Source organism: Cariama cristata, unplaced genomic scaffold (assembly GCF_000690535.1).
Source record: "Cariama cristata isolate BGI_N322 unplaced genomic scaffold, ASM69053v1 scaffold18241, whole genome shotgun sequence".
Taxonomy (NCBI): Eukaryota; Metazoa; Chordata; class Aves; order Cariamiformes; family Cariamidae; genus Cariama; species Cariama cristata.
This window is the reverse complement of record NW_009598929.1, coordinates 25,667-51,520: the sequence shown is the minus strand read 5'-3', so window position 1 is coordinate 51,520 and position 25,854 is coordinate 25,667. Positions and strand designations below refer to the sequence as shown.

Here is a 25,854-nt window from a genome sequence, read left to right as displayed (position 1 = left end):
TGGGGGGAATGCTTGGTGAAGTTTATGCTGAAGACGTTAGACAACATTTTCAGTTCCTCTCCTAAAGGGAAATCCGCTTCAAAAGATTTATTGCGTTTTAAAGAAACTACTGAGCTATTTTTTAAAGAAATAACCTGATGTAACAAAAATGGCTGAATCTAAATTCTTCTCTGATTTGATCTCCACTGAAACCTATTCAGTTACAAAAGAATTCAACAAAATTTGGCACTTTGGGATCAAAGGAAAACTGCAGAAGGATCACTGACTGTCACATGCAACCTTTAAAAACAAATAATGGTGACAAAGCTATTTTTCACACTCTTAGCATGACAGATTAGTCATGAAAAAAACACTACTAGCTGAATAAATGGTGGGCAGAGTTAAAAAACACCTTATTGGAGCCAAAATAAATGTGAGAAGGCATAACTGGAAATCTACAGGAGTTGAATAGGTTGGATTTTAATTTGATTGGGTTTTAATTATGACATTTGATAAAAGCCAACAGGCCCATTTAGCGTATTTACTTGAGACCTGACTCAAGCCCACAATAAGGTAATTTGAAATGGTTTAGGGGGGTTAGAGTACGTTTGTTTGTTTAACTGTAATGCTGTTTGAACCAGACCCATAACCTGGACTTTGTCTCTAGCATATGGGCTCAAAAGATAAGAAATCTTTTGGTGCTCCAGAGAAGTCCAGGCCTTGCAATGTTTTATAACTCCTGACATCTAGCAGGAGGAATGGGGTAGCACGCTTGCCTGATGAGGACTCCTATGAACGTACTAGGGTTAGCGTCCGCTGGCTGCTTCTTTGCCTCCAGACGAATACTGTGGAAGTGTTTTTTAAGACACTGTGACAGCTTCCAGTGTCTTGCATTACAGTAAAAAGATCATATTTGGGTTCTGGCCATGACTTCATTTATTACACTTGCTGCATAAAGGAACTATTTGCTCTCTATTTTCATCAATTGAGAGTATTTAATTGAAACACTCAGCTATTTGTTATAATGCCCTGCAGAAACGAAGGAGCCTAAATAAGGTGAAGTTACCACCAAGTCTAAGAATCTGCAGTATGAGTTTTCTATGAAAACAACATGTTACAATTACAACTGCAAGTTACTCAGTGGCTCTGGGAAGGTTTGTCCCAAGCAACATATCTGGGAATTTTAGTTCCTACCTACAAGATGTATGTTATAAAGGATCTAACAAAGGATAGCAAGGGGCACTCAGAGCAGTAAACAACTACACTTGCACTAAAACCTAACTGGTTTCTGTTGTTAAATGCCTGGCTCCTTTACAGCACCTGGCTCTCACAGAGCCACTAGGGGTTTTTAAATTCTTTTTCATATCTTCTCTATATAGCAAAGCAAAAAGGAAACCCCTATTATTATTATTATTTTAAGATTTCAGTGCTCCCATGGCTATGAAAAGGAACCATTTTTCTCTGTTACATAGCTTCCACCTGCCACTGGTGTAAACAGAACATAACAAGTAAAAAATCAAATGCATCCATTTTGTTAGAGAGACTGTTGTATCTTAACATATAAAAGCTTTAGCATTTGCTATGGCAAACATTGAGACAAAATAGTCAAAGAGGAATGTTAGGCTTAGTCCTTTCTCATCAAATCCTCCATTCTACAGGACAACAAAAATGATAAAATATTTGTATTGTGATTAAAGGTTTGAACTACAACATTTCTGCAGTTTCATGCCGTCAGACTGAAGTGTCCATACCGCCAGATAAGACCCCTCAATAACCAAGCATTACCTCTAGAAAATGATATGAAATCAAAACTACATCAGCTAGAATATTAGCTGCTCCATTGGCTTTGACAGTACATGGCACCTGCCATGGGACCAAGCAGACCAACACTGGCACCACTGTGGAACACTGATGCAAACTAATGGACTTGGCACACAAGATACCTAGCAAGGCACTGCTCTGTAGATGTGTCTCCTTTCCTTTCAGACAGATCCAGTTTAGAACACAATTCTTTTCTATGCTCAAAAGTCAGGAAAGATTCCTACATGTTTCAGTAGCAATGAAAACTAGGACCAAGGCTCAAGTCTCACTTTGCATTGATGCACAACAGAAAGGAAGGGATGAAAATGCTCTTTCATAAAAAGCAAATCTTACTCACATTAACAAGAGCATAGTAAGAGAGGATTAGAGGACTTCTGCCAGCAATCTGATTACCTGCAGGAGCAGAGTATGAAGTTTAGTAGAAGTATGGATCTCTTAGCTATCTAGAAATAAACATTTATTTCATTAGCTGTATAGTCAAAGCTTTGTACAGCAAGTCATGATTTGCAGACAAAGCATAGCAGAATGCACTGTAGGAAGTGTCCTAACAGGTTTTTAAAATTATTCTGGTAACACAGGGTTCAAAAAAGTTCCTCATGCATCTTTCTTGAATTTAGCTTCTGGCGTTACACCTTCAGCTTTCTTTGACTAGACATATATAAAGGAAAACCTATTTCAATCTATTTAATCTGGATAATTGTATAATGGATGCTTATTATCAACCAGTGAAATTAAAACATGCTAGAACACCAAAGGATACAAGTAGAAAACTTTAAGAGAAAAAAATACCGGATGCAAAAGAAACCTAGAGCTCCAACAAAAGAAACAGGCAAAAGTTTCATTACTGAATAGGTCCCTTATTACACAGTTAATTTAAAATGCAGTTATTTGCACCCTTACACTCTGATTTCTTTCTGCACAGTATTTTTGTGTACCACTTCTCCTTTCAGACTGCTCAAACTCTTAGTACATACCTCCATTGGTTTAAAAAGAATATTTAAATTTACTTAGAAAATTTTTTAATAGTATAAACCAAGTAAAAGCTCATTCTCTGGCTAAGAATCTTATCCAGAACTTTAGTAAAGAGAAAAAGCAGTTTCCTTAAGAATTGTAACAATCGTAAACACAAGCTTTTGTCACGCTTTGCTCATCTAATGATGAGTTATTTGAAGGCCATTTATACAACGAGATCAGGAATATTTCCTAACTAAGGAAAGGTGCGAAGGTCAAAGACAAGATGCTATGTCTCCAAAATGTCTTGCTGAGTAAAATCCAGCATAGCAGCTCTTGGATAAAGTCTCTAAAAAGGGACACTGCAGAAAAATTACATATTGTAGTGATGTTAAATCAGTAGCTTTGTTAACTGTATTAAAGAGCATTGGCAAAACCCAAAACCACTACAGAGGCGAAGGTAGCATGCATCTTGAGGCAAGATCCCTACCTGCTCTGTTTGGTGTATTAAAGAGACAGACTACCACCATCAAGGAAAAACTGTGAAGTATAGATATTATTTATAGGCAGGTACCACACTTTCCAGGCTGCAAGAGAGAAGAGATCACTGACACTCACTCACCTACTAAACCCCAGCACACCATCAGTTGTGCTTGGCCTGCCTGTAGTCCTGCCCTCGATCTCCACAAGGCTAGGTCGTTTCTTCTACTTCCCGTCCTTCAACAAAGCGTCCCTATAGCCTGCAGCCCCATTGCTAATTTTGAATTTCCAGTAATAGTGAAGTGATTCAGCCAAGCACACTATGGCTCTTCCTGTTTCCAAATCCCGGATCCCAGGAAAACAGCAGAGAACAACTCCCAGCCTTAGGCCCAGCACTTCCTTACTGACTTTCCACACTCCTTACACACAGCTGGTTCCTCAGGTGGGCTGAAAGGGCAAGTCTCTTGCTATGTTTCCGAAGAACTTAACTCCTTCCTAAACCATACCTGTCTGAAAACAGACTCTGTTAAAAAAAAAAAAAAAAAAAAAAAACCCACACACAAAAAACCACACACACAAAACCAACTGTCAGTAATCTGTACTAATTGAAAGGAAACGGGGATTAGCCTTCAGTCAGCAAGTACTTCTGCACAGGCCAACAGTTGATTTAATTTACTTCCCTAAAACGTACCAGGAAACAAGTGCAAAAGTTGCTGCATCCAATAACAAGATTTTATAGTGTTAAGGCTGACGAAGAGACTAGCTTACTAATACAGTTTGTAAGAGTAAAAGTTTCCTTTTAGCATGATTTCTTTCCCACTGGCTGCTGAGGACACAAAGTACTAAATCAGTGTTTGGCCTCCTAAAGAGGAGCCACAAGGATACTCCACATGACAGCAGCTATCCAAAGACTCAAGAGACTCAAGTGTTGCCAGGGTTCAGAGGTGGTTCACCCATTTCCTTTTTGCTGTAATCTGTAGCAAAAAAGATGAAGGTGGCACTATGATAGATCAGAACAACTTCAGGTTTTTCCTTCTAAAGTTCAGCAGCCATCAAAACAGCCTTTGCACAGAGAAAATTTTTTTTTTGTTTTTTTTAAACTGAGGGGTAGCAACATATATGAAGACTACTACATTTCTCTATGTTCATCTTTACCACTATTCAACTAATGAAATAAATTTCTAAGTCTGTTTATTCCTGTTTATTTCAGGCTTTTAGCCACAAGATACATAAACTCAGTGCGGGATTCACCAACAGCCCGTTTCACTTAGTGATGTGTCACAGCTGCACAGTGTAGACCATGCAGACTCTTTCCTCTCCTAAGTGATGTGTGGGCTGCCTTAGGAATTTTGGTCAGGACCCATTTCTAACATTTTGCATGGACGATTGTGCTCAAATGTTACTACCTCTTGTATTCCTCCCCTACCCTTTCCAACAGTAAATTATTTTTAATTTTGTATCATCCCTGCTTTGTGGTCATTAACATGTTCAAAAGTACTTCAGAGAAAGAGTAATGGAAACCATACCTGTGTAGGACACCTGAGCTGCTGCTGCTAAGAATTACGCACTGCCTGAGCGCCATATAAGCTTTAAAATAAGGCTTTATTTGCATGGATTGATTTCACACGACTGAACAACACAAACAATTTTTTGTAGCAACAAGTAATTTCTGTAAACAAAGTTTTGTTGTTCTCTTAATTTGTAGGACAAAAGAAAACTGCAAGAAGAAATTACACAGAAACGCCTAAAAGTAGAAGAGGAAAAAATGAAACACCAACATTTAAAGGTAAGTAAAGTGTTGGATTTATGTAACTAAAGATAGCCTCAAGTTGTTCAGCATGAATAAAGGTTTAGGATTTTGGAATGCAAATCTTCGTGCTTTTAAGTCATGCTTTTATTGTCAAATTTTCACAGCTTTTTGGAGTCTTGCCAGGACTCCATTTGACTTTAATAAGCAACATACTTTGAAAAAAAAAAAAATCACATTCGGGAGCTAATGTTATTTGATCACTTTCATGGCATAAAATGAGATCATAACCAGGAATAACTCACAGCTGAAAATTAAGCCTCACATTTCAGACTGGGTGTGTTCACTCCTTAATTCCACTACAGCAACCTCAGTTAGTACAGGGTGCAGCACAATCATGAGATCTAATCGCACTTTTTTCTGGAAAAAAAAGCATCCTATTTTTATTTGGCTATAAACTTTTGTCAGCTTGTTTAATGACTATTTGGTAAAATAATGCTGTGTCTTTGTACATTTAAAAAAAAAAAAGAGGCATAAATGCTACAAATATCGTCCTGAAATATGTCCTGGAAAACTCAGAATTACAAAGTCCAGATTACTAAGAAACCAAAAGATCCACCTCTGTAGACACTTGAAATTGCAGCGATTTCTACCCAACACCACCATTCTTTAAATGTCTGTTGCAATTTGGCAGTACATGTCATTTAGGGAGATGAGACAAAACCTATGCTTCCAGAAATTACCAAGACTTGGTGTGTTACATATTCTTTCAATTATGCGAGTGGATAAACAGTTTCAAGAAAGGTATGTTGAATCCAATATCAGGAGCAGGGCATGTCTCCTTGAGCAAATGTGGGGGAAGCCTATTTAAAACAGACTCCTCTTCAAAACAGACACCTGATCCTAGGTTTCATGCACCCTTTTCTTTTGTGTCAAGCCAAAAAAAAAATGAGAAGTTATGATAAACTAGTTCGCTGGGCCAGGCAACCCAACGCAAAAGTCACCCATGCTTAGGTTTTATTGGAAGATAGTGAACATAAGGACAGGCTTCACCAATTGTGTAATGTCTTGCCTAGAAGAGAGGGGAATATCTTTTCCAAGTCCTGTAACTAATGAGCAGTAAACATGCGACTGTCTTCCTCCATCTCAGTACATGGAGCACTGCAATTTATGTTTCACGTTTCCGTGCCTATAAATTCAAAATTACTCTTTTGCCCTTCTTTTAAGAAGGATAAACTGATCTGTTCTAGACAACCAGCTAATCCTCACTACTGCTGTGTGCAGACAGAGTCCTAGGGCAGTTTCCTTGCAGATTTAGTCCATGCCTCCAGCTAACATTAATAGGTAAAATACAGTTAAAAAGTTAAGAAAACAAAAACCCACATTGCATTTATTCTGAAGACGTTTCATGGAATTTTACAGAAGATAAAACACTCCTGGAAAAATACTACCGAAATGCTCTTCCTTTGGAAGAGGACAGAGGATGTGATTTGTTTGCCTGTTCTATGAAAAATCATACAGATATCATACAGAAGAGTTTTTAAATTAAAATCAGTCATATTGCATACGAGGCAGATCGAGGCTCTGTAAAGGAAATGATTCACTTGGCAAAGAGGGATCAAGCATATATTTAAATATATATATATGTATGGTCTATAAATACATACATATCATTAACTATTTGGAGCACCCAAAATGGAAACTACTTTTTCTAACTGAGTACTAAGACAGGCACCTAATATCAGATGCAACATTACTATATGAACATCCTCTACTTGGTGCCCTAGAAGCCTTGTCCCTTCACAAACATTTATGCTTTGGACTCAATCTGGTATTTCAATGGAGGAGTCAAACAACACAAGAATCTAGTGCAGAAATCGCTTTAAAACATACTTAGACTTCTAAAACATTTAGGCGCTTCAGTAAATTTATTGAAAGCTCATTTCCCTAGCGAGTCAGGTTGATTTCACTGATTTATACTCCTACTACTCGTGCATGGTAAAATCTGGAGCTCCATGATCTATTCAACATAACTCACACCTGTCCCTTAGGAAACTGTTGCAGGTTAGTAAATCTCACTGCCACAGAGATGTTCCTCTTAGCTGAGTATCACTATCCTGTTCCTCATTTTGTCCTTCATTCGTATTTATAACTCTTAGCAACAGGTTTATTAAAAGGTTGTTGTTTTCTTTTGTGGGGGTTTTGGAGGGGGGGTGTTTTGTTTTGTTTTGGGGTTTGTTTGGTTTTGGGGTGGGGTTTTATTTGGTTTGGTTTTTTTGCAGTTAGGTTTTTTTGGTTTGGGTTTTCAGTTTTGGTCTGGGGTTTTTTTGTGGGTTTTGGTGGGGTTTTTTTTAAACTTCCTTTTTGTAAATAGGAATCTCTGCTTCAGCTTCCCAATGACTTTCTTTGCTGTTCCCAAGCTAACTTCTTACTAGAAAGAGACAGATGAGGCATCACAATAGGTCTTAGTTATCTGGTAGAACTATACTGGAGAAGGAATATTTATTCCCTACATGTGTGCTTCTACCATAGAATCATAGAAAGTTCATAGAACGGTTTGGTTGGAAGGGGCCTTAAAGGCGATATAGTTCTAACAATGAAGAAACCACATGAAGGGTAGGGCTTCATGGAACTGCAAGGGGTAATGGGGGCTGCTAGTGAGGGTACAAGGGAAATTTCATCCTCAAGTAATTCTAGGTGCACCAGCAACTACTTCTTCCTCCTACCCAGAATCCTTCTCATTAAGGCAACAAGGGAAAGGACTAGAGTTGCTCGAAGAGCATAGTCAGCACTGATTTGCATGGAGTTTCCAAGAGCTTTTATAGTTTAGCTTATTAAGTTTTTGGCTTCTGACATGTCTGAACTCCATTACTGCTACATTGTAGGGGCTGGTCACACATCTTCTTATTCCAGGAGTTAACAGTGTTGAACTACATCTTCTGTGAAAGCTGTGAAAATGATTTATGTCTCCCCCAACACGCCATAAGGTGAACTGCCATACCACTGGGAGAGCAAGATCCACAAAACTCGTAACACCTGTGCCTTCCAGCAAAGGATGAATCTTTCACTGTTAGCGCAGCCTTGTTAAGGATTACGTTGGAGTCATACCTGGAGCACGTGTAGGACATTATTCACAGAATTTGCAGAATATTGTCACAGTACTCCTGATGTGACCATAAACAAGAAAGTGATTGCTTTCCAGCACTCTGGCCTTTCCCAAGGTCTTATCACATCACAATGTATAAGAATCCCTTTCCCTTAACGTACCAAGCCTAATGCAAAATGAAAGTGCTTTCATATAAGAGCTATAACACATGCACAACCTAGGACTGAGCTACAGCAGAAGGAAATGCTAGACAGCAGAAAGAACCCAACAGTCCCCAAGCAGCTGTTCCTGCACTGGCTTCATGTCGATGCCTCAGTGGAGCAGCCTTGAAATGCTCTGTTGTTCAAAGGCTGTTTCCAAACTACACAATGTGTCATTCTTTCAAAAGTGGCTAAATTAAAAAGATTACCTGGCATTTAGTTGGGAACAGCAGCAAACTATTCTAGAAAAAGGCAAAAATAACTCTATTGTGTTATGCCTGTATTTAGGGAGTTTGTTTTCTTGGGCCTAACTCTATACGTACATGAAGCTTTTGTTGATTTCAATGGGTGTTATCAGTTTGAGGCCTACAGTCCAGCCCTGCTGTAATTCTCACAAGGAATTATAGATTCATTTTTGGAGACAGCAATGCTAGACTAATTCAGTTCCAGCCAGGATTAAAATCTCACTTTTCTAGGAGCCCTACTTATCAATACAATCTAAGCAGCTAGATTGAAAGGGGATTAATAACTGTGTTCCCTCCAACTTGCAAAACCAGTATTTTGTGGTCCATAAGAGTTGTGCCAACACCAGACTACATGCATCTACTAGATCAGGTAAAACCATGCTATTAAAATGAGCATTTATTTCATTCGAGCCTAAGACACAACTGCCAGGAAGTGCTGCCAAGCAATCCGACAGCCAGAGTCAAGGCTCAGGACATCAGTCTTCAGCAGCCCTTGTTTCTCACAGATCTCCTAGGATCCAGTGCTTAGAGAGGAAACACTGTCCTGTAGGGCTAAGGCAACTGTAAACATTGCTCCTACTTTCTGGGTCAAAGAGCAAAAAAAAAAAAACAAAGAATTCCCACAGAATTCCCAACAAGCCCCGTGTAAAGTAAAGTATATAGTAAACAGAAAAGTGTAGGAAGCAACCATTTAAGTGACTCAACACACAGGATGCAGGCAGGGATTCCAACATCCGCCGCAAGCAGCACTGAGGTTAATGCAGCCTTCTCAGCAGTGCTTGGCACAGCTCTGCCTCAAAGCAGCAGTAGTCAAAATCCTATTTAATCTTCATCCACATCCTGCAATTAATGAAACTATGCAGGGGAAAAAAAAATAAAAAAAATAAAATGGAAAGCAGACAGCTCAAGGAATATAAATTACAAATGGAAAATACATGGTTAATTAAAAATCTTATATGCATGCTTTTTTCCCCCCTGTTGAAAGAGTTTTTCTAAGGAGCCCCAATTCCCACTTCTTCCCCAAGGCAGGAAGTGGATTTATATTCCTGAGTTACACTGGAGGGAGTAAAAAGAGCGCAAGAAAGGTTGCATGGTCTACCACCTGTAGTGTGCAAATATGAACTTATATCCATGAATTTATTTTTTTTTTAAACACCAGGAGTATTTTAGAGAGCTCTGAAGACTTCCGAGATGCCACCTTTCATATTGTAAAGCAGCTGTCAGAAGCAATCAGTGCGTACAGCCATATTTTTTAAAATTTCAGAACACAGCTGAGAGGTCCACTCAGCTGTACACATGTGATACACCCAATTTATAAGCCATTGCTGTACAGAAAGAACTCCACAGGCACTAAACAGGTTAGGACCTAAATACGTAAGCCCTGGATTGCCCCTACAACAGCAGTTCAAAATACATAGCAGGTCTGCTGAAACACTAACCAGACATCAGCAACCCATGCTCCATCTTTCCAGTCTCACTCTTAGCCCTCACATCCTCACCAGATGAAATGCAAGTTCACTACCATAATTACCCAAGTTCCCTGTAAACTCCAGAGATAGCATTGCATCACTAAATCCCTAGAGATCTCTTCCCCCTATACAACCTTATTTACAGAAACTTTTCACCTTTTATAACCCCTCCCAGAATTTATGCAGTGCCATGACCCCAGAAATCAGGGCCACTGAAATAAAACTATAGCGCTTCTGACTGGAGCCTTTTGCATGAGTCTGTAACATGTACACTTTGATACAACTGTTTTGCTTTATTGAAGATAAACACACCACTGGATCCACTTATAAATATTAATCTGCTACAGGTAGCAACTGACATCCTCTACGTATTTGTTGGGTTGACTAATAAAACAGGACATTGTTCTTAATGACTTTGGTTTTAAGTCAATCTCAAAACACAAATGTTTTTTAGTATTTCTCTCTCGGTGGCACCCACTGTCAGGTTGCCTTACGCTACATACGGCGCAAGAATGCGGATCACACCTATGGCATCAAGACAAGTGCAGTAAATGATTGAATAGTCTCACTTTTAAAGTACATTTACTTGTCTATTTTCCCCCATCAGAAAAAGGCCTTGCGAGAAAAATGGCTCTTGGATGGCCTTAGTTCTCTCACTCCAAAAGAGCAAGAAGAAATGCAAAAGCAGAATCAGGAGGACCAACAACAGACTCATGAGCTGGAACAAGACATTTTCAGGTAGGGTAGTACCCCTGCCCTTCTGTTTGGGTTAAAATGGTCCCTTCTTAAATGTCCTACCTTATTTTGTAAAAGATTAAAATGTCAGCAAGGTCTAAACATATGCAGTTCGATACACAGTAAAGCAATTATATTTTCTAGTCAGCTAGAATTAGAAAATACTCCATGCAAGCTTCCATACTGTGAATTTTATCAAACTGCACTATAAATATCTTGGAGAAGATTTGTTTCTGTAATTCCAGATAGTCCTTTCATGCTCTACTCAACAGATGTAAGCCACAGTATATGGGTTTTGCTCTGAGATAGCAATGGTTGAATCAGAATTTCAAAATAATAATAAATAGTTTTAAAAGTTCTTCAGTTCCACTAGGTCCTGCACAGCCTTTAATACCCAACTTCTGTCATAACACAGCACTTCAGAACAGTACAAGCTGCCTAGCCCCATTAGCATCGCTTGCCTTATTTTCACTTCTCTACCATGCTGTTTTGTCCTCAGTTTATTCCCAGAAGCCTGTTATAGCAAAGGCGTTTTCTACCTTTTATTAGAGATGTTCCTACAAATCTCATTGCCTAGTGCCTCCATACCACATAGGGCTAACATCAAACTGCATAGACAGTCTCACATACAACTCCTTTATTTACTACAGACATGATTCTAGGTGCTCATTAGCTGCAGTTAGCCTTTCCCAGATACTACAGGGCTCTGTACACAATCAGCTTCTTCCCCGGGTCCAGGCATACTGACTGGTACTACCCATCAGCACCCACAGAAAAGATGAAGTGTTCCTGTAGATTCTGGAAAGTTTCATCATCCTTTTTTGAGGCTTCTTCCTGTATTTCAGTTCAAAAGTATCTTCCTCTATACTCTTCTCTTACTCCACTGTCCTCCTACACACACTCTTTTGGCGAAGTTGTCATCAAGATTACCTCCTCCGGTTATCTCCCACCCACTTCCCTCCTTACCCCATCTCTCCAACACAAACGATAATTCCCTTGGCTGACAGGCAGCAGCCTAGTGCAAGTTTGTCCTATAATTATGCTGACTTCTTGCTTGAAAGCACTTTTCTCAGAACAGCTTTTCACGCACTTCTGTAGAATTCTTTGCTGCGGTGGTAGGAGGTAGACAGTGTGCTCTCAAAACATCCCAGCAGCTTGCAATTATGAAGACATGCAAGAGGGGTCCCTACGAGAGTGCAGTCACCAGGAAAGAGAGCCCTGTGGGGAAGGACTGGCTCAGGAGCAATGGGGAAGTTGCACTGAGCAAGCAGCTCCCCACCAACCCACTGGAAGTTCAGCCCCTCTCCAAGCACTGGGAGGATAGACTAGATTTTCAAAGTTCTGTTGCCTTTGACTAAGAACTGGAGGTTTAGCCAAGATCTCCTTTATGCCCTAAGAAATTTGGTGACAGGAGCTCTTTAAAACTCCTTTTTGGGGGTATTTTTTTTGTTTGTTTGGGGTTGTGTGGTGGGTTTGGTTTTTTGGTTGTTTTAAGTCTCAGAACCAAGAACTGGTTTTGGTGTATGGCTACATTGGGGAAAGGACGCTTTTATTCTCCTGACATAACCTACATCTAACACTGTTACCAATTCATTTGATGACACCCAAGTAAAGAACAAGCAATGAGATTATAGTGGAGGTCTGTGAATGTCTATGCCACTAAAAAGGAAAGCTACTGAACTCCTGACATACTGACTACCTTAAAAACAGTGAAATATTTTAGCAGGAAGCATACTGTACTTCCAGCATCTAAGTCTAGTCTATCACCTCATAACATACCTTTAGGGGTCTCTGAACCCGAGTCACTGTAATTGAGCTATCTCACAGCAACAATGGCAGCATTTTTTTTTTGTTGTGTTGTTTTTTTGGTTTATGGCTTGGTTTTTTTTGTTGTTTTTTGTTTTGTGGTTTGGATTTGGTTTTTGTTTTGTTTTAATACTTTCTATTTATATGCCTGTATTTAGGAGAAACGTATTAGGTATGAATTCTTTTCCTACATAGTTCGAGATTCAGTTAATTAGAAGCACAAGTAATGTTTGTATATCTAGATGGCAGATATTCTGACCATAAACTAGAAATTTAAGTGCTGATGAAAATGAAACGAACTAAGTTTACTTGCAATTGTAAGCACTATAGTGGAAAAAAACAGCAATAAATGTTTGATTGCAGTTGCTGGCCTTTCTCCTCTTATTAAAAATATTATTCTTTTCCCAAGAATATAAGGCTAGTTGTTTTACTACACTTGTTTAACGACATCTGTGAATGATTCCTCTTATTTTTATATATGCTGCTCTTTCATGGCAACGGATTTTTTTCATGGCAAACTAAGTATTTCCACAACCATTAGTTGTTAATACCAGTGTTACCAACTAACTTTTCCTGCCTGCGGCCTTCTCCTAGGAAGCTCCACCAAACTGCTTCCTCCTTAAAATTGTTCCTACTTCTTGATATACATCTGAAATACTTCAGAATTATTTGTAGTGAAATGAATCAGACAAATTACATGAGCATAAAATGAAAAGATTAACTGACAAAGAAAGTATAACACAAAATGACACACTGTCTTCACTCTTACAATAACGATTTCACAGGTATAATGCATCCTAGAAATGAAAATCAGTACTGAAATGCTCCTAATTATATTCCTGAGCCACCCTGAATTAAGAGGACTTCATTCACCATTGCTGAAGTTCTAAAGACAGTTTAGAAGTTTGTAAGGCCCTAATATCAAAAGAAATCTTTTCATTACTGACATACTTACTCTTATAACCCAACAATCTACACACTTTTACAGATGGAGAATGGAGGCAGAACATCATACATGGAGTCATGTGGGAACTTCCCTCTGAACTAGGAATTTAAGCACATTTATTAAAATCAAGCATCTTTTCTATAAAATACACTTCCTGCCTCTCCTCAATAGCTGCCTAGCAAAGGCCTCTAGAAAAACATCCATGCTGCCTTCCAGATACCATTATGTTTTGTTTAGACATAGCCAGCCCAGTCTCAAACCAGCCAGTAGCAATACTGAAACCTAGTAACAGAGAGTTCAGTACGAACAAAGTTCACTAAAAAGCACAAAATATGCACCATACAGGACTTGCACAGTGCTTTTGCTATGCCATAGATACCACCCATGCTAACAAAAGCTTGCTTGACTACATATATGTGAAGTCATACCTTAGACCTGCCCTGTAAATCAAAGAGTGCTAAGCTGATCATGTAGAAATGCCATGCAGTAGCAGTAAGATACATTGAGAAGCTCAGTAGAATTCTTCTGGGCTTCTGATTATTAAACTTCACTTGATTCAGACAGATTCTGTCCACTCTGATGATTACTCTGTGTGGGTTTTGTCTTCAGTTAAAAAAAAAATCTGAATCACTTTAAAGGCTTTTTGAATACCCTTAGACCAGTCTTTGTTTCTTTCTGTTGAGAGGACAATCGCAATTGTAGGCAGATAATTTACAGTAGTGGTATGGGCCTTTCCATCACGCTTCCAAATGACACATCTATTTTGAAACATTCTTTACACAAGTGTCAAATAGAGCTACTCTTGTATCTGCTGATCAGTTTGGATTTGAGCGTTTTTTTGATAAAAGGAAGAGTTTCATTCTTTGCATCAACAAAACAGTGAATAGCGAGTGGCCTGAATCACCTTACAGACAAATAGCTGAACACTCTGGGTACAGACAAAAAAGTGCATTTACATTATCTGTCCTATTCACCCTCTTTATATGTTAGAATTTACAGTGAGCCAAGTGAGCATGTCCTTGGTCAGGGTACAAGCTGATTGAATAATCAGGAGTCCCATTTTCTCATTTAATCTTCAGCTAATAGCACTCATTCTTGATGGAATTAGTTGCTAAACAACATACTTAAAAATGCACAAACAACATCACATTACAAACCATTAACTAGACTTTAGTTAAAGTGATACATGAAGGCAGGCTAAGGCTAGACAGACTCCAGAGAGCACTCATTCTTGATGGAATTAGTTGCTAAACAACATACTTAAAAATGCACAAACAACATCACATTAGCTAAAGTCTAGTTAATGGTTTGTAAAGTGATACGTGAAGGCAGGCTAAGGCTAGACATACTCCAGAGCTGCTGAAGCATTTGACTCACCTCAAAACATGTGAGGACTTGTGCTAAACTGCCTTTTCCTCTCAGTTCGGTATTCTCCGGGTTGGTATCCTCCTATCTGCTTTTCATTCTTAAGTCGTTTATTTTTCTTCTGAGGTGGCAATGGTGCCGACGCCAGCAGATCAGCTGGTGGCCAGCTGCAGTCAGGTATACTCTGTAGAACAATTTCTTAATTCAGCTACTACTTTGGCAGAGAAACCTGCAATTTAGCATCTCTGCTTCTAAGGTTCCTTCTTTCATTCACACCTCCATATTACTTGTTTTCCCCTCTCAAATAACGAGCACTACTCAAGAAGAGAAGGACAAATATCCAAAGGATTGATTTAATACAGTAGCTATGTCAAGCTTCCATTTGTGTACAAAACACAGCAGCACTGTGGAAAGATAGTTTCTCATAATTGCTAGTGTAGCTGCCAGACTTTTTCAAGATAAGTACAAACTGTGATGTAGTTTCATTAAAATGTCATTGTTTTAGAAATTTCTAAAGATTTAAACACAGAAAGATCCTGGCTTAACTTTTCAACTACCCAAAGTCAAAAGGACTTTGATTTCTTTGAACTACACAGATTGCATCTTATAAAAGTGTCCTTTCAACAAATTCCAACGTGCACACTCACATCCTCTGAAAATGAACCACAAAATCTATGTCCATATGCAAGCAGGAGTGCAAAAGAGATATGTAAGATCTAGATGCACTTCCCATTACATGAGCATGAGAATTTTTCCCTAACCCCACTGAGCACTGAATCAGTCCTCTTAATTACCATCTGAAGTAGGTGTTGGTATGGGTGTGAGAGCATATATAAACTTTAATAATACTTTTCTTGATCTCCCAGATAACTATATGAGGTTTATCATCTTTGTTTTGTTTAGGGTTGTATTTTCTCTTTCTCTCCACACCTCCTTTTTTTTTTTCTCTCCAAGTACCTTTCCAGGATTATTCCTCCTCTTCTTCCACCTGTGTGTCTAGGAGTGTTTAGAGTCCAGACTGAAATAAACCCATAGTAAAAGTTAATGATTCTTCATTATGCTTCTGTGAGCTTTTAATGATTAATTTTTGCATTATTATAATATTGTGATGAAGTCTCATGTAAAAATACAACATTTTAAACAAATACTTTTCTGTAAGAAGTACAGAAATAGGGCACATCGTCATTGCATTACTTTCTCTTATAGCCTTCCAAGAATATCATCCCCCATCACTATAAAATTTTTTAATTTTAGCACTATAATCAGTACCTTTGAGCAGGGTGCTAAGGGCATCTTGCAGAGCTCAGGTCCAAAGCATTATCTGCTTTGAAATATCTTTTTTCTAGCTTTTACTTTCATCCTGAACGCATTTTTCTCCACATCTCAGTTCTGAGGTCTGTTATACCTTCATGTTTCAAAGAAGAGGATATTCTCACTAACAGACAAAAGTCCACATAGTATCCTATCATTGCAGCTCTACAAATCTGAGTTTAAGTAGGGCTTACTTTAAAGGGATAACAGGCTTCTATTATTACTGTTGACTTTGGTGTAATATCATGGATCCTAGCACATACCAAAGAATAAGTCAAAACATAAACCAATTTTTTCTATCAGGGTTATAGGCCATCATTATTCTATTTGTAAGTTTGGCTCAGATCATCTAGTTGTAACTATTCTCACTGATCTCAGCAACTACGGGTATCAGTTGCACTTGCCTTAAATCTACAGTCATCAATTCTGACATGGATTCAAAAACAATGGAGACATTTCATTCAAATATGGAAGGTTTAGAAATTTGCTTTTGTGTTTTCCTTTAAGTTAAAATAAGTTCTTCCAAAAACAATCCCCAAAAGAAGGTAGATGAACCAGGGGACTGAAGCTATACGGCACTCACCTACAGCATGAGAGATCCAGTGCAAGTTCTGGTTGCGAGTTAAATTTGGACTCGATTCTAGGTATTCATGGAAAAGTGACTTCCCAACTACTAGGCTAATAAGGCAAATTTCTATCTAAAACCCAACAAATATATGCTTATGCAGAAAGGAAGTCTTGACTAGAAACAAGAAAAAAAAATAGGATACCGGATGCCTGCTTAAGTCACTGACTTAGTCACCAGAGAAAAGAATTTGACTGAGACACTTTATCTTAGAGATGTGTTTTAATCAGGCATAGCTTTCTCCCTTTCTCACATATGTAGAGGTTAGGTATTTTATCCTGGACCTTGCTGTCTAGAAGTGTTTCATCAAACATCTTAGTGCTAAGAAAATAGAAACTCTAATTAAGAAACATGTATGTCTGCAAAGGCCTTAGTACACAGCCCCAAAGACGAGCCCTTAAAACTTACTAGTATTTTTTGAGTCTGTAGCCACACAAGCTCTGGTCTAGTCTATCAGGAACGCTACAATAACACTCAACCCACATCAGCAATATGTTGTATTTTTAATCCAGATTTTTTCCCCTGAAGAATCAAGCTTCAGGCTATCAGTCAAGTACTGTTGCACCTGTTTTACCAAAGCAAAGAGTTTTGAAATCCCAGAACCCACATTCACACAGGCAAAACCCTGGAGAACCGTCTTGCATCTTGGAGGTGAACACAGACACACACTCCTCAGAAAGTTCCTTCATCATCCTGGGTGTTTGTAAATTCTTCATTCTCAAGCCCAGACAGACTAGAAAACAACAAAGCTTCAGACTTTAGTCTCTTGATCATCCTCCCACTATGCCGGTTGCTTAGTTTTCAAAATCCACACAATTATGAAGTTATCACTTCACAGAAGTAGCCTGCAAAGCACATCACTATTATGATTTCTAGCAGTATCAATTTTCATATTAGAAAATTAGCTAAGAGCTATTTTATCTACAAAAAGTACTTGCAAATGCCATTATTATTTTTATCAAAAAAGTGATACCTGTTCTATCCCTAAGAAATACAAATGCAATTTGATTTCCATTGATAGAGGTGGTTCTTCTGGGATTGTAGCTTCTAGTTATAGATTGACTAGAACTTTCTTCCACAGGAGATCCTCTTGAATACAGTTTGGCTACATATAATAAAATATAGCATATGAGGTGTCGTACTCTAGCCCTTAAGTACTATCAGGTACAAGAACATTCTTCTGACTTTCTTACAACGAAAGAATTTGATTCTTTTCATCATGCATACAAGTACACATACAAAATTAAGAGACAAACAAATTAAGTCATAACTCTGGTGTCTGTATACTAGATTCCTACATCTTAATTACAACAGAGTAATCACATTTCTTGAGACAACATAGGAGAGAAAACTTGCTTAGAGATGAGGAAATGCTGTGGGGGCCTGTATTCCTTATCTATTCCCTCCTGAAAAATAAGTTGATTTCAGCCACTGTTTTCAAAGGAGGCTCAGAAAGAATCTATGGCAGGTACATTTAAAAAGGAAAATTGTACTACTATTTCACAGTGTTTCCTGATGCATGTGAAATTACAAGCTGATCTCGTATTACAGCAAAATTTGTCAGGGTAAGTAGAACCAGTCCCACTAAAGTCCATATTCACCATATATTGAATCTGCAATGTTGTTCTCTGCCTGGTATTAAAATCAAAGGGAATTGTGATTGCAGACTGGAGAAGGAAATTGAGGCTCTGGAAAGAGAGGAAATGGAAGTCTCGGCTAAGGAAGAAGCAATTTTAAAGAAACTTAAGTCTGTTGAGAAAACAACAGAAGAGATAATAAAGGTTAGTGCCAAATTACTCCAGAAGTAGAATTTATTACTCGTTCATCATAACGACCGGGGAAAGGGGAGCTAGCTGGATCCTGTAAGTAGTCATGAGCTTTTGTCTAAAGTGACAGTAGTTCAAATACAAGAGGGTCAAGGTGTTATACTGTTCAAGTACCCAAACGTCTCCATTTGCTTGTTTATGGAGGTAGGGGAGCAATTCCTATCATTACTCATCTATAGCATATCTCAAAAAAAATAGCACTGTCACCGACACCAGCCAGCAACTTTGCATCTCAGCCAGAGACAGACATAACAAGTATAGACAGTGTACAGAGGCTGATGTACTCATACTCCTTAAGGTGATGTGCCCAGCTAAACTGCATGCTTTTCCCCCAAGTCCCTAAGAGAGGTTATAGTAATACATAACTTAACATTATCAGGCGTTAGTCTTTGTCAAAAGGTCATTTTGGTATTTGAAAATCATCTTAAACCATCTCAAAAAAAATATAGTCATGAAACTAAACTTCAGTTCTCCAGTTGTCCTTACACACACATACACTCTCTCTGAAGGTAAGCAGGGAGATAAACAGAACTGGAAAGCCAAAGTAGAGCCTTTGAAAAATCTTTGAAGCCAACTAGCTTGGGCCACAGTGTGAGGCTAAGTCACTGATTAACACTTTGTAATGTCCTGTCCTTCCCTGTGTGACTTAGAATCATATTGTGAAAAAAGACCCCCCAAAAATTTCACTTTCTCCCTTGCCATGCTCCAACTGAGCAGGTTCCACTTTTAGACCCTTCTCAGTATGAAGCTGTGCACACAAAAAGTTAAAACTATCAAGTAAAGCAAAGTATTGTCTAGTTAACATCTTAAAACTGACTAATCACATCTGTTGTTAATGGTTCTCTTTCCTAGTCTGTGAAGATTGAAAAAGCAGGAGTCGAAAAAGGTATGTTTAGTTAAAAAAAATTTTTAAAAACGTTCTTGTAGAAGTCGGTGAAAACATACTAAATGCTTTGTGGATCTTCTTTATTCAGAGGCAGCAGACTACATATACGCCAGCATACCTGACCTTCCCAAGTATTTCAGGCCTTCCGCACTGAGAAGTACGGCACATGGTGCCGCCGATGATGAAGAAAAGAGAAAAGGTACTGCTTATTATAATTCCAAAGGGTGCCAATATGTGCACAGACTTCCTATAAATTGAATCTAACAATTTAAGGGAAGGATAAACATTACAGATATGGGACAACATTGCTCTCATTTAAGCTGTGTAATGTTATCAGTGAGGTCATCAAAACTTAGAGGTGGGACACTGGTGTAAGGTATGTGCTGTTGAGAATAAGGCTCAAGTGTTTTCAAAATTGACACTTCTTCCCAGCACTTTGTTCCTCTACCTGGCATAACTTTAAGTAGTTCCTCCCTTCATATCATACATTTCACATTTTCTAGCCGCACTTACACCTACTGGGAAGCCAGCAGTAGTCTGGTTACTTCCCAACTGCTACAAAGCCTCCTTACCCTTCTGAATACCCAAGACTCTTTAGTCTTGTAACATGCTGAGCCCTTTCAACTGCTATTGCCCCGCACAACACCAAGGTTAAACCTGGCTTTCTCAGTCAATCATGTAATGAAGACTGGCTTCTCAACAGCTTATTTTTTCTCACAGAATTAGATCCAAATAAAAATATTTTTTTCCATTTCAAGTTTTGACAGGATGGAAGGGGGCATTCAAAATACATAACCACTATATTGGATTCTTATGTGATAATTTCACATATTTGATAATTCATTCTGACAGTCATTCTCTATCACTGTCAGAACTCTTCTAAATTTCTTGCAGCTGCTGCATAATCAGCTTAAGCACTTGTTTCTTTCAACAGCATTGTTTGCCATGGAAATTAAAGTTGAAAAAGACATTAAGACAGGAGAAAACACAGTGTTATCAACAATACCTCTTCCCTCAAAGGAGTTTAAAGAGACAGGAATTAAAGTCTATGATGATGGTAGGAAGTCAGTCTATGCAGTGTCCTCAAATGGCAGCGCAACACAAAATGGGATGGATGAACTCGCTCCTGTTGAGGTGGAGGACCTGCTACGGCAGGCAACTGAAAAAAATTCCCAGTCTCCCACCGAGTATCATGAGCCTGTGTTTGCAAACAAGTTTTGCAGGCCAGTTACTCCTCAAAAAGACAAATTAGTCCCTGGACCAAAACTGGAAAACACTCACAGAAAAGAGATTAATGGAATTAGCAATCATCACACAGAATTCTCCTCCAAAACAGAGCCCTTTATGCAGCAACATAAAGAGAATGGGCTTGATCTTCCAAAGGTAGCACAGCCAAAGTCTCCCTCTCCAGTACTTTTGCATTCAGAGAAGAAAGTGCGTGCTAATCCTGAGAACAGGATGATAGATAATGAAGAAAGAAAAGCTGCACATGAGGAATTAAAACCTTACCAGAATACAAGAGAAAGACATAATGAGACAAGGTTCTTAAGTCCCTGCCATCTTAATGAAACATCCCTTGCACCTCAAGATGAGGAAGATGTTCAATACAGCATTGTCCAAGCTGTACCATGTTATGTGGATGATTCTGAGCCAGTAACAATGATTTTCATGGGTTATCAGCGCATTGATGATGACGATGCAGAAGCAGACCAAAAGTTGTCACGATATGATGGGGTTATCCGCGCAGAATTAGTTATCATTGATGATGATGACGAAGATGACAGCAAATCTGAGAAACCAGCATATCATCCCATAGGCCACTATAGTCAGGTTTATCAGCCATCGAGCAGGAAAATCACAGAAGTCCCACAGATGAACCCTGTGACCAGTCTGGGCGCGAGCCTGAACAAGGCACCCCACAAAAATTCCATCTCCCTGAGAGAACAAGAGGAATGCTTGAGTTCACCGACACAACGTGCTCATCTTCACGGCCAGGTATCTGGAGATGGTACTGAAGATCCCTCTCTAACAGGTAACAGAAAAGCAAAATCATGTCGCTGCTGTTCGCTGATGTAGCAAACTGATACTACTCTTATCTGCTAGCAACTGTTTCACTTTACTATTTGGTTCGTTTCATGGACTAATATGCAATTACTAATAATTCCTCTGCTCTTATTTGTTAACAAATGCCAATCTACATTTTGGTATTGTTGAATTATTTCATCTTTAGCAATGCACTAGTTACCATATCACAATTTGGAAAATAAGTTTTCAGAAAAGCCATTTCTGTAACCTTCAAAGATTAAAAGTGGTTCTTTTTCAAGTGACAATTAAAAGTTCCATTAATGCTACCTCAATTAGCAGAATTAGTTTTCATTTCTACCAGGTAACTAACAGCATTGCTTCTTAACATTGTCTCCTCACCGGTATGTTTTTTGTGCTTATCTGCATTCTAACTACTTCCTAGATAATCCAAATTGCTCCTTAAATCGGAAAGACTGTTTAATAATCAGTTTTATTTTACATTTTTTTGGAATCACCATTGCCACCCTTGCCTTGACAATGTTTATGCATTTTTTCTGTGAACTTGAGTTAGATTTATAGCCTCTGAAAGACAATGAAACAGTTTTCATCACTGTATGTGGTTAGTCCATATAGTCCATAGTGTTATTTTTTGAACACTTTTTATATTCTATTAATACTCAAGGTATCTATTTCTTACTATAAAGTTTTATTATAAAAGATTGAAAGAACAATAGCAAGATCTTCCAGAAACACAGAAAACTCTTCCTTATGATTACGTTGCACTTTAATGCATACAATTAAACTGCATTTAAGTGTATTTACAGAGCAGCAGATTTCAGACAGTAGTCACATTCCACTTCAAGGAAAGAACACTGTGCTTGAATTATAGGAAGATATGGGGTCCTGATCCCACATTCTCCCCCTGCTCCTCTTCTAGTCTATATTCTGAATAATTTTGCAATTTGGTAGCAAAAGTGTAAGTTTGGGCCCTGCCTAAAGCTGCACTGGCAGCCCAGCATTTCTTTACAATACAGGTAAAGCCAGGAGAGAGTGTGGTCATTGGATCACGTAAGGAGTGTCAAATATTTTTGCATTGGTATGCACTGGTTGGGAAGAGCTGTTCGGTAAGTAATGCTCTCAGTTTATAGGAGTATCAACCTCGTGCAGTCATGTACACAACAGCCTGAAATATTCCAGCAGTGCTGTCCAGTCTTTCTGATCAATGAAGCCACTGCACTTTTCTGTCCTTTGAGAGGATCTTTGCTTCTCTCAAGCACCAATCTTGCCATCTGTGCACCTCCCTCTGTCCTCTAGGACCAAAGGCTGCTGCCAGCAACTGAAAGCAGAAGTAGCTGGCACAGGCAAGATATAATGGGCTGGGGTGGTTTATTTTGTGGATAGTCCCTTAATTCCCCCGTCACGTATGTATAGGCATACAATGAAGAAGCAACACTCACACACCAGCTGGTTGCTACTGAAACAATTCATTCATCTTACAGTCCGCTGCGTGGGTGCTCTTGAACAGATCCTGGGAAAGAGGTTTCCAAGAAGTAACTATGAGCTGGCAGTACTGTTCGGGTGGGCCATACAGAGGCCATGAGATGTCAGCCGAGCACCTCTATCTGTAACAATCTTTGCTTATTTTCATCTCCTGAAAGAAGAGTCTGAAACTTCTTCATTTCTCCCTGACACTCATAGGCACTCTCTGAACAATCTGGGTTCTCTCTCCTTTGAGGTTAGTGGAAAACAAACACTGACTTTCAGGGAAGGGGGATAAGTGTAAATCTAGCAAAGGCATTTGATAATTTGTTCCATTAACCTGTATGTGGTCTTACTCATTTACTTAGAAGTATTCTACCAAGGATTAAAAGCCAATCAGGAAAAAAATAAATTAAAAGCAGTTTGGCAACTGCCTCAAAAATACACAACAGTCAGTGCTGCCTCCAAGTGACTGTCTTAAGTGCCCAGCAGAATTTGGAACTAAGCCATATTCCTCTTTACCCCTCCACCTATGTATTGGCACTCCCCGGGACATTTTGATCAGTGGAAAAAGCCAGGAAGTGACTCAATTTTTCCCAAGCAGTCCTGTAATCCTACTGCAACTTCTAAAAAAGGAAACAAAACCAGGAAAGCCGCTGAAGTTTAGAACAATGTATTACATAGAGCTGTTTCTTCGGGAAAGGAATTGTTTTCAAAGCAGCCACTGATGCCCAGCCTAGCAGGTTCACCCTAAACACCACCAGTGAAAAGAGGGAAGTCAAAATTATTTTTGGTACCTCATCATTCATTACTAAAACAACAAACCGTATAACAGAAAATATAATCCCCTCTGAAATGAAAGCTTTGGGAGGCAATTTCAGCATTTGAACATTAAACACTGAGGCTCTCTGAAAGAGAATGGAAAGTAAGGAAGCACATGACAGACCAGGGAAAAGGTCCCTTTTGTAACAATCTTGCTTTGGGAAAGAAATGAACCTTCAGAGCAAGTTACTGAAAAAGTTAGTGACATGGCCAAGGACAACTAGGAAGCAGAGGAATTGTTCCATGTGCCAAACTACATAGAAAAATATCAGATTAAATTAGCAGCTTTCAGCATGCCACAAACCAACAGAAAGATAGGACATTTCCATATGGGACCAATTTTCCTTTCCCCATGAGCTTGGTGGAAGACCAATATCTCAAAATATGTGTCCTCAGAAAAAACATACAGAGAGAAAGGTGACAACACTATAATTAGGACACCAGTGGTTTGCATTATTAGAGCTTATTTTCTTCTTTAAATTTCAGTCAAATGAATTAGTGTGCAAATGTTTTGAAGATCCAATACTCATTAGGGAAATTAAAAATCCTTGGGGGGGAACAAAGGCTAGACACAGAGGATAAGGAAAGGAAAAACTGAAGCTGAACAGGCAGTAAAACCTACTGACAGCATGGAACAGGCTCTCATGGGACATGAAGGTCAAAGGTTTTTGGCAGGCAGCTAATCCAGATGAGCTAACGTTTTTCCTTACCACCGGAAGCTGTGCAACCTTCAAAAAACACAATGGAGACAGCTCCATTTGCACTGAAGAAAGTAATATACAAAAAAGCTTTTTTATTAGAGAACGATTCACACATGCCATCCGTTTCTGTAACGCATAGGGCAAGACAAAAGTGCACTATTGGCTATAAGTGAAACATCAGACTGATTGTTCTCTCAAACCACAAACAGGACTTGAATCCTTCAGAGTTCCTTGGTTTGCAAACATTACACAGGGTCTTCGTAAAAGCTAAGCTTAACATCAGTGGCTCTATGATATAAAGTTACAGATGCTCCTATGGTTTGCAACAACTTCAGCATTCAAAGCGTAATTCAAGTCGGCCATTTGCTGACACGCATAAATCAAGTAAACAGCTGCTTTGACCCCGTCTCTCAGTACAGAGACATATGCAGGATGAAGGAACGAGACATGCTATTTTGGGTGACTCTTCAAACTAACAGGTCAGAGGGCTGGAGATCATTCCCACTGCATTCTCGGATCAACTACGTGGTGGGGGGAGGCTCTTACATATCAAACAACAGCATTATATTGCTGTTCTAAAAATAACCTTAACATTTAATCATCTGCCCTGCACTGTCACTTTCAAGCTAACCCACATTATACCCAGTTACAGACAATAGCCATCCTGATGTTTATACAGGTACTAAGTTACTCCATCATACTTAAATCAGGAATATGACTAACTCCCACTCTGACTCACTACACCAGGAGGAGAAGAAAGTTTTCTCTGAACATCAACACAAAAGAAAAAGGCTTCCAAACAGTTACAGCTCCCACTGAGGAGTTTAGTTTAAACAAAGAGTTTGTTTAATTATTCATGCACCCTTTTAATCTGTCTGCATCTAGTAAAGGACAACACAATCTGTTTGCAACTCGTTAGTAAGGGTAACAGAAACAAAAGTTAGAAGAGAGCTGTGCTAATTTTCAAGAAATTACTCCATCATCATTATTTAATATACTCACTTTATTGCAAAATTACCAGAACTAATCCCTTCTACTGATTTCTTTCTGTAACACTAAAACAATGCTTATTCTGCTGGATTAACCACCGGAGGTACGTGTATTCTTCATTTTTCTAAATAAGGAGATTTAACATCAGAAATAGAAAGTTGGTCTCAAAATGCAATGGCTTTGTTTGTTTTCTTTTTTCAGCTCTGAGGATGAGAATGGCAAAGCTTGGGAAAAAGGTGATTTAACAACTGTAATGACATGGAAGTAAAATTGACTACTCAAAGCAGAATAAAGCTAAGAAGAGTTTCTTCAACACATCTATTTTGGATCATAATGCTT

At 38.8% G+C, this 25,854-nt stretch overlaps 1 protein-coding gene across 1 annotated transcript in view; it reads left to right on the top strand.

The window, feature by feature from the left end:
• Positions 1-25,854, top strand: part of PALMD (palmdelphin) — a 26,740-nt gene extending 886 nt beyond the window's left edge. The window contains exons 2-8 of the mRNA XM_009709507.1: positions 4,937-5,017; positions 10,606-10,736; positions 18,453-18,567; positions 19,465-19,498; positions 19,587-19,697; positions 20,433-21,530; positions 25,717-25,854. Coding sequence (XP_009707809.1) covers positions 4,937-5,017; positions 10,606-10,736; positions 18,453-18,567; positions 19,465-19,498; positions 19,587-19,697; positions 20,433-21,530; positions 25,717-25,760 — 1,614 coding nt within the window. The 3' untranslated portion in view covers positions 25,761-25,854. The remainder of the gene's footprint in view (positions 1-4,936; positions 5,018-10,605; positions 10,737-18,452; positions 18,568-19,464; positions 19,499-19,586; positions 19,698-20,432; positions 21,531-25,716) is intronic.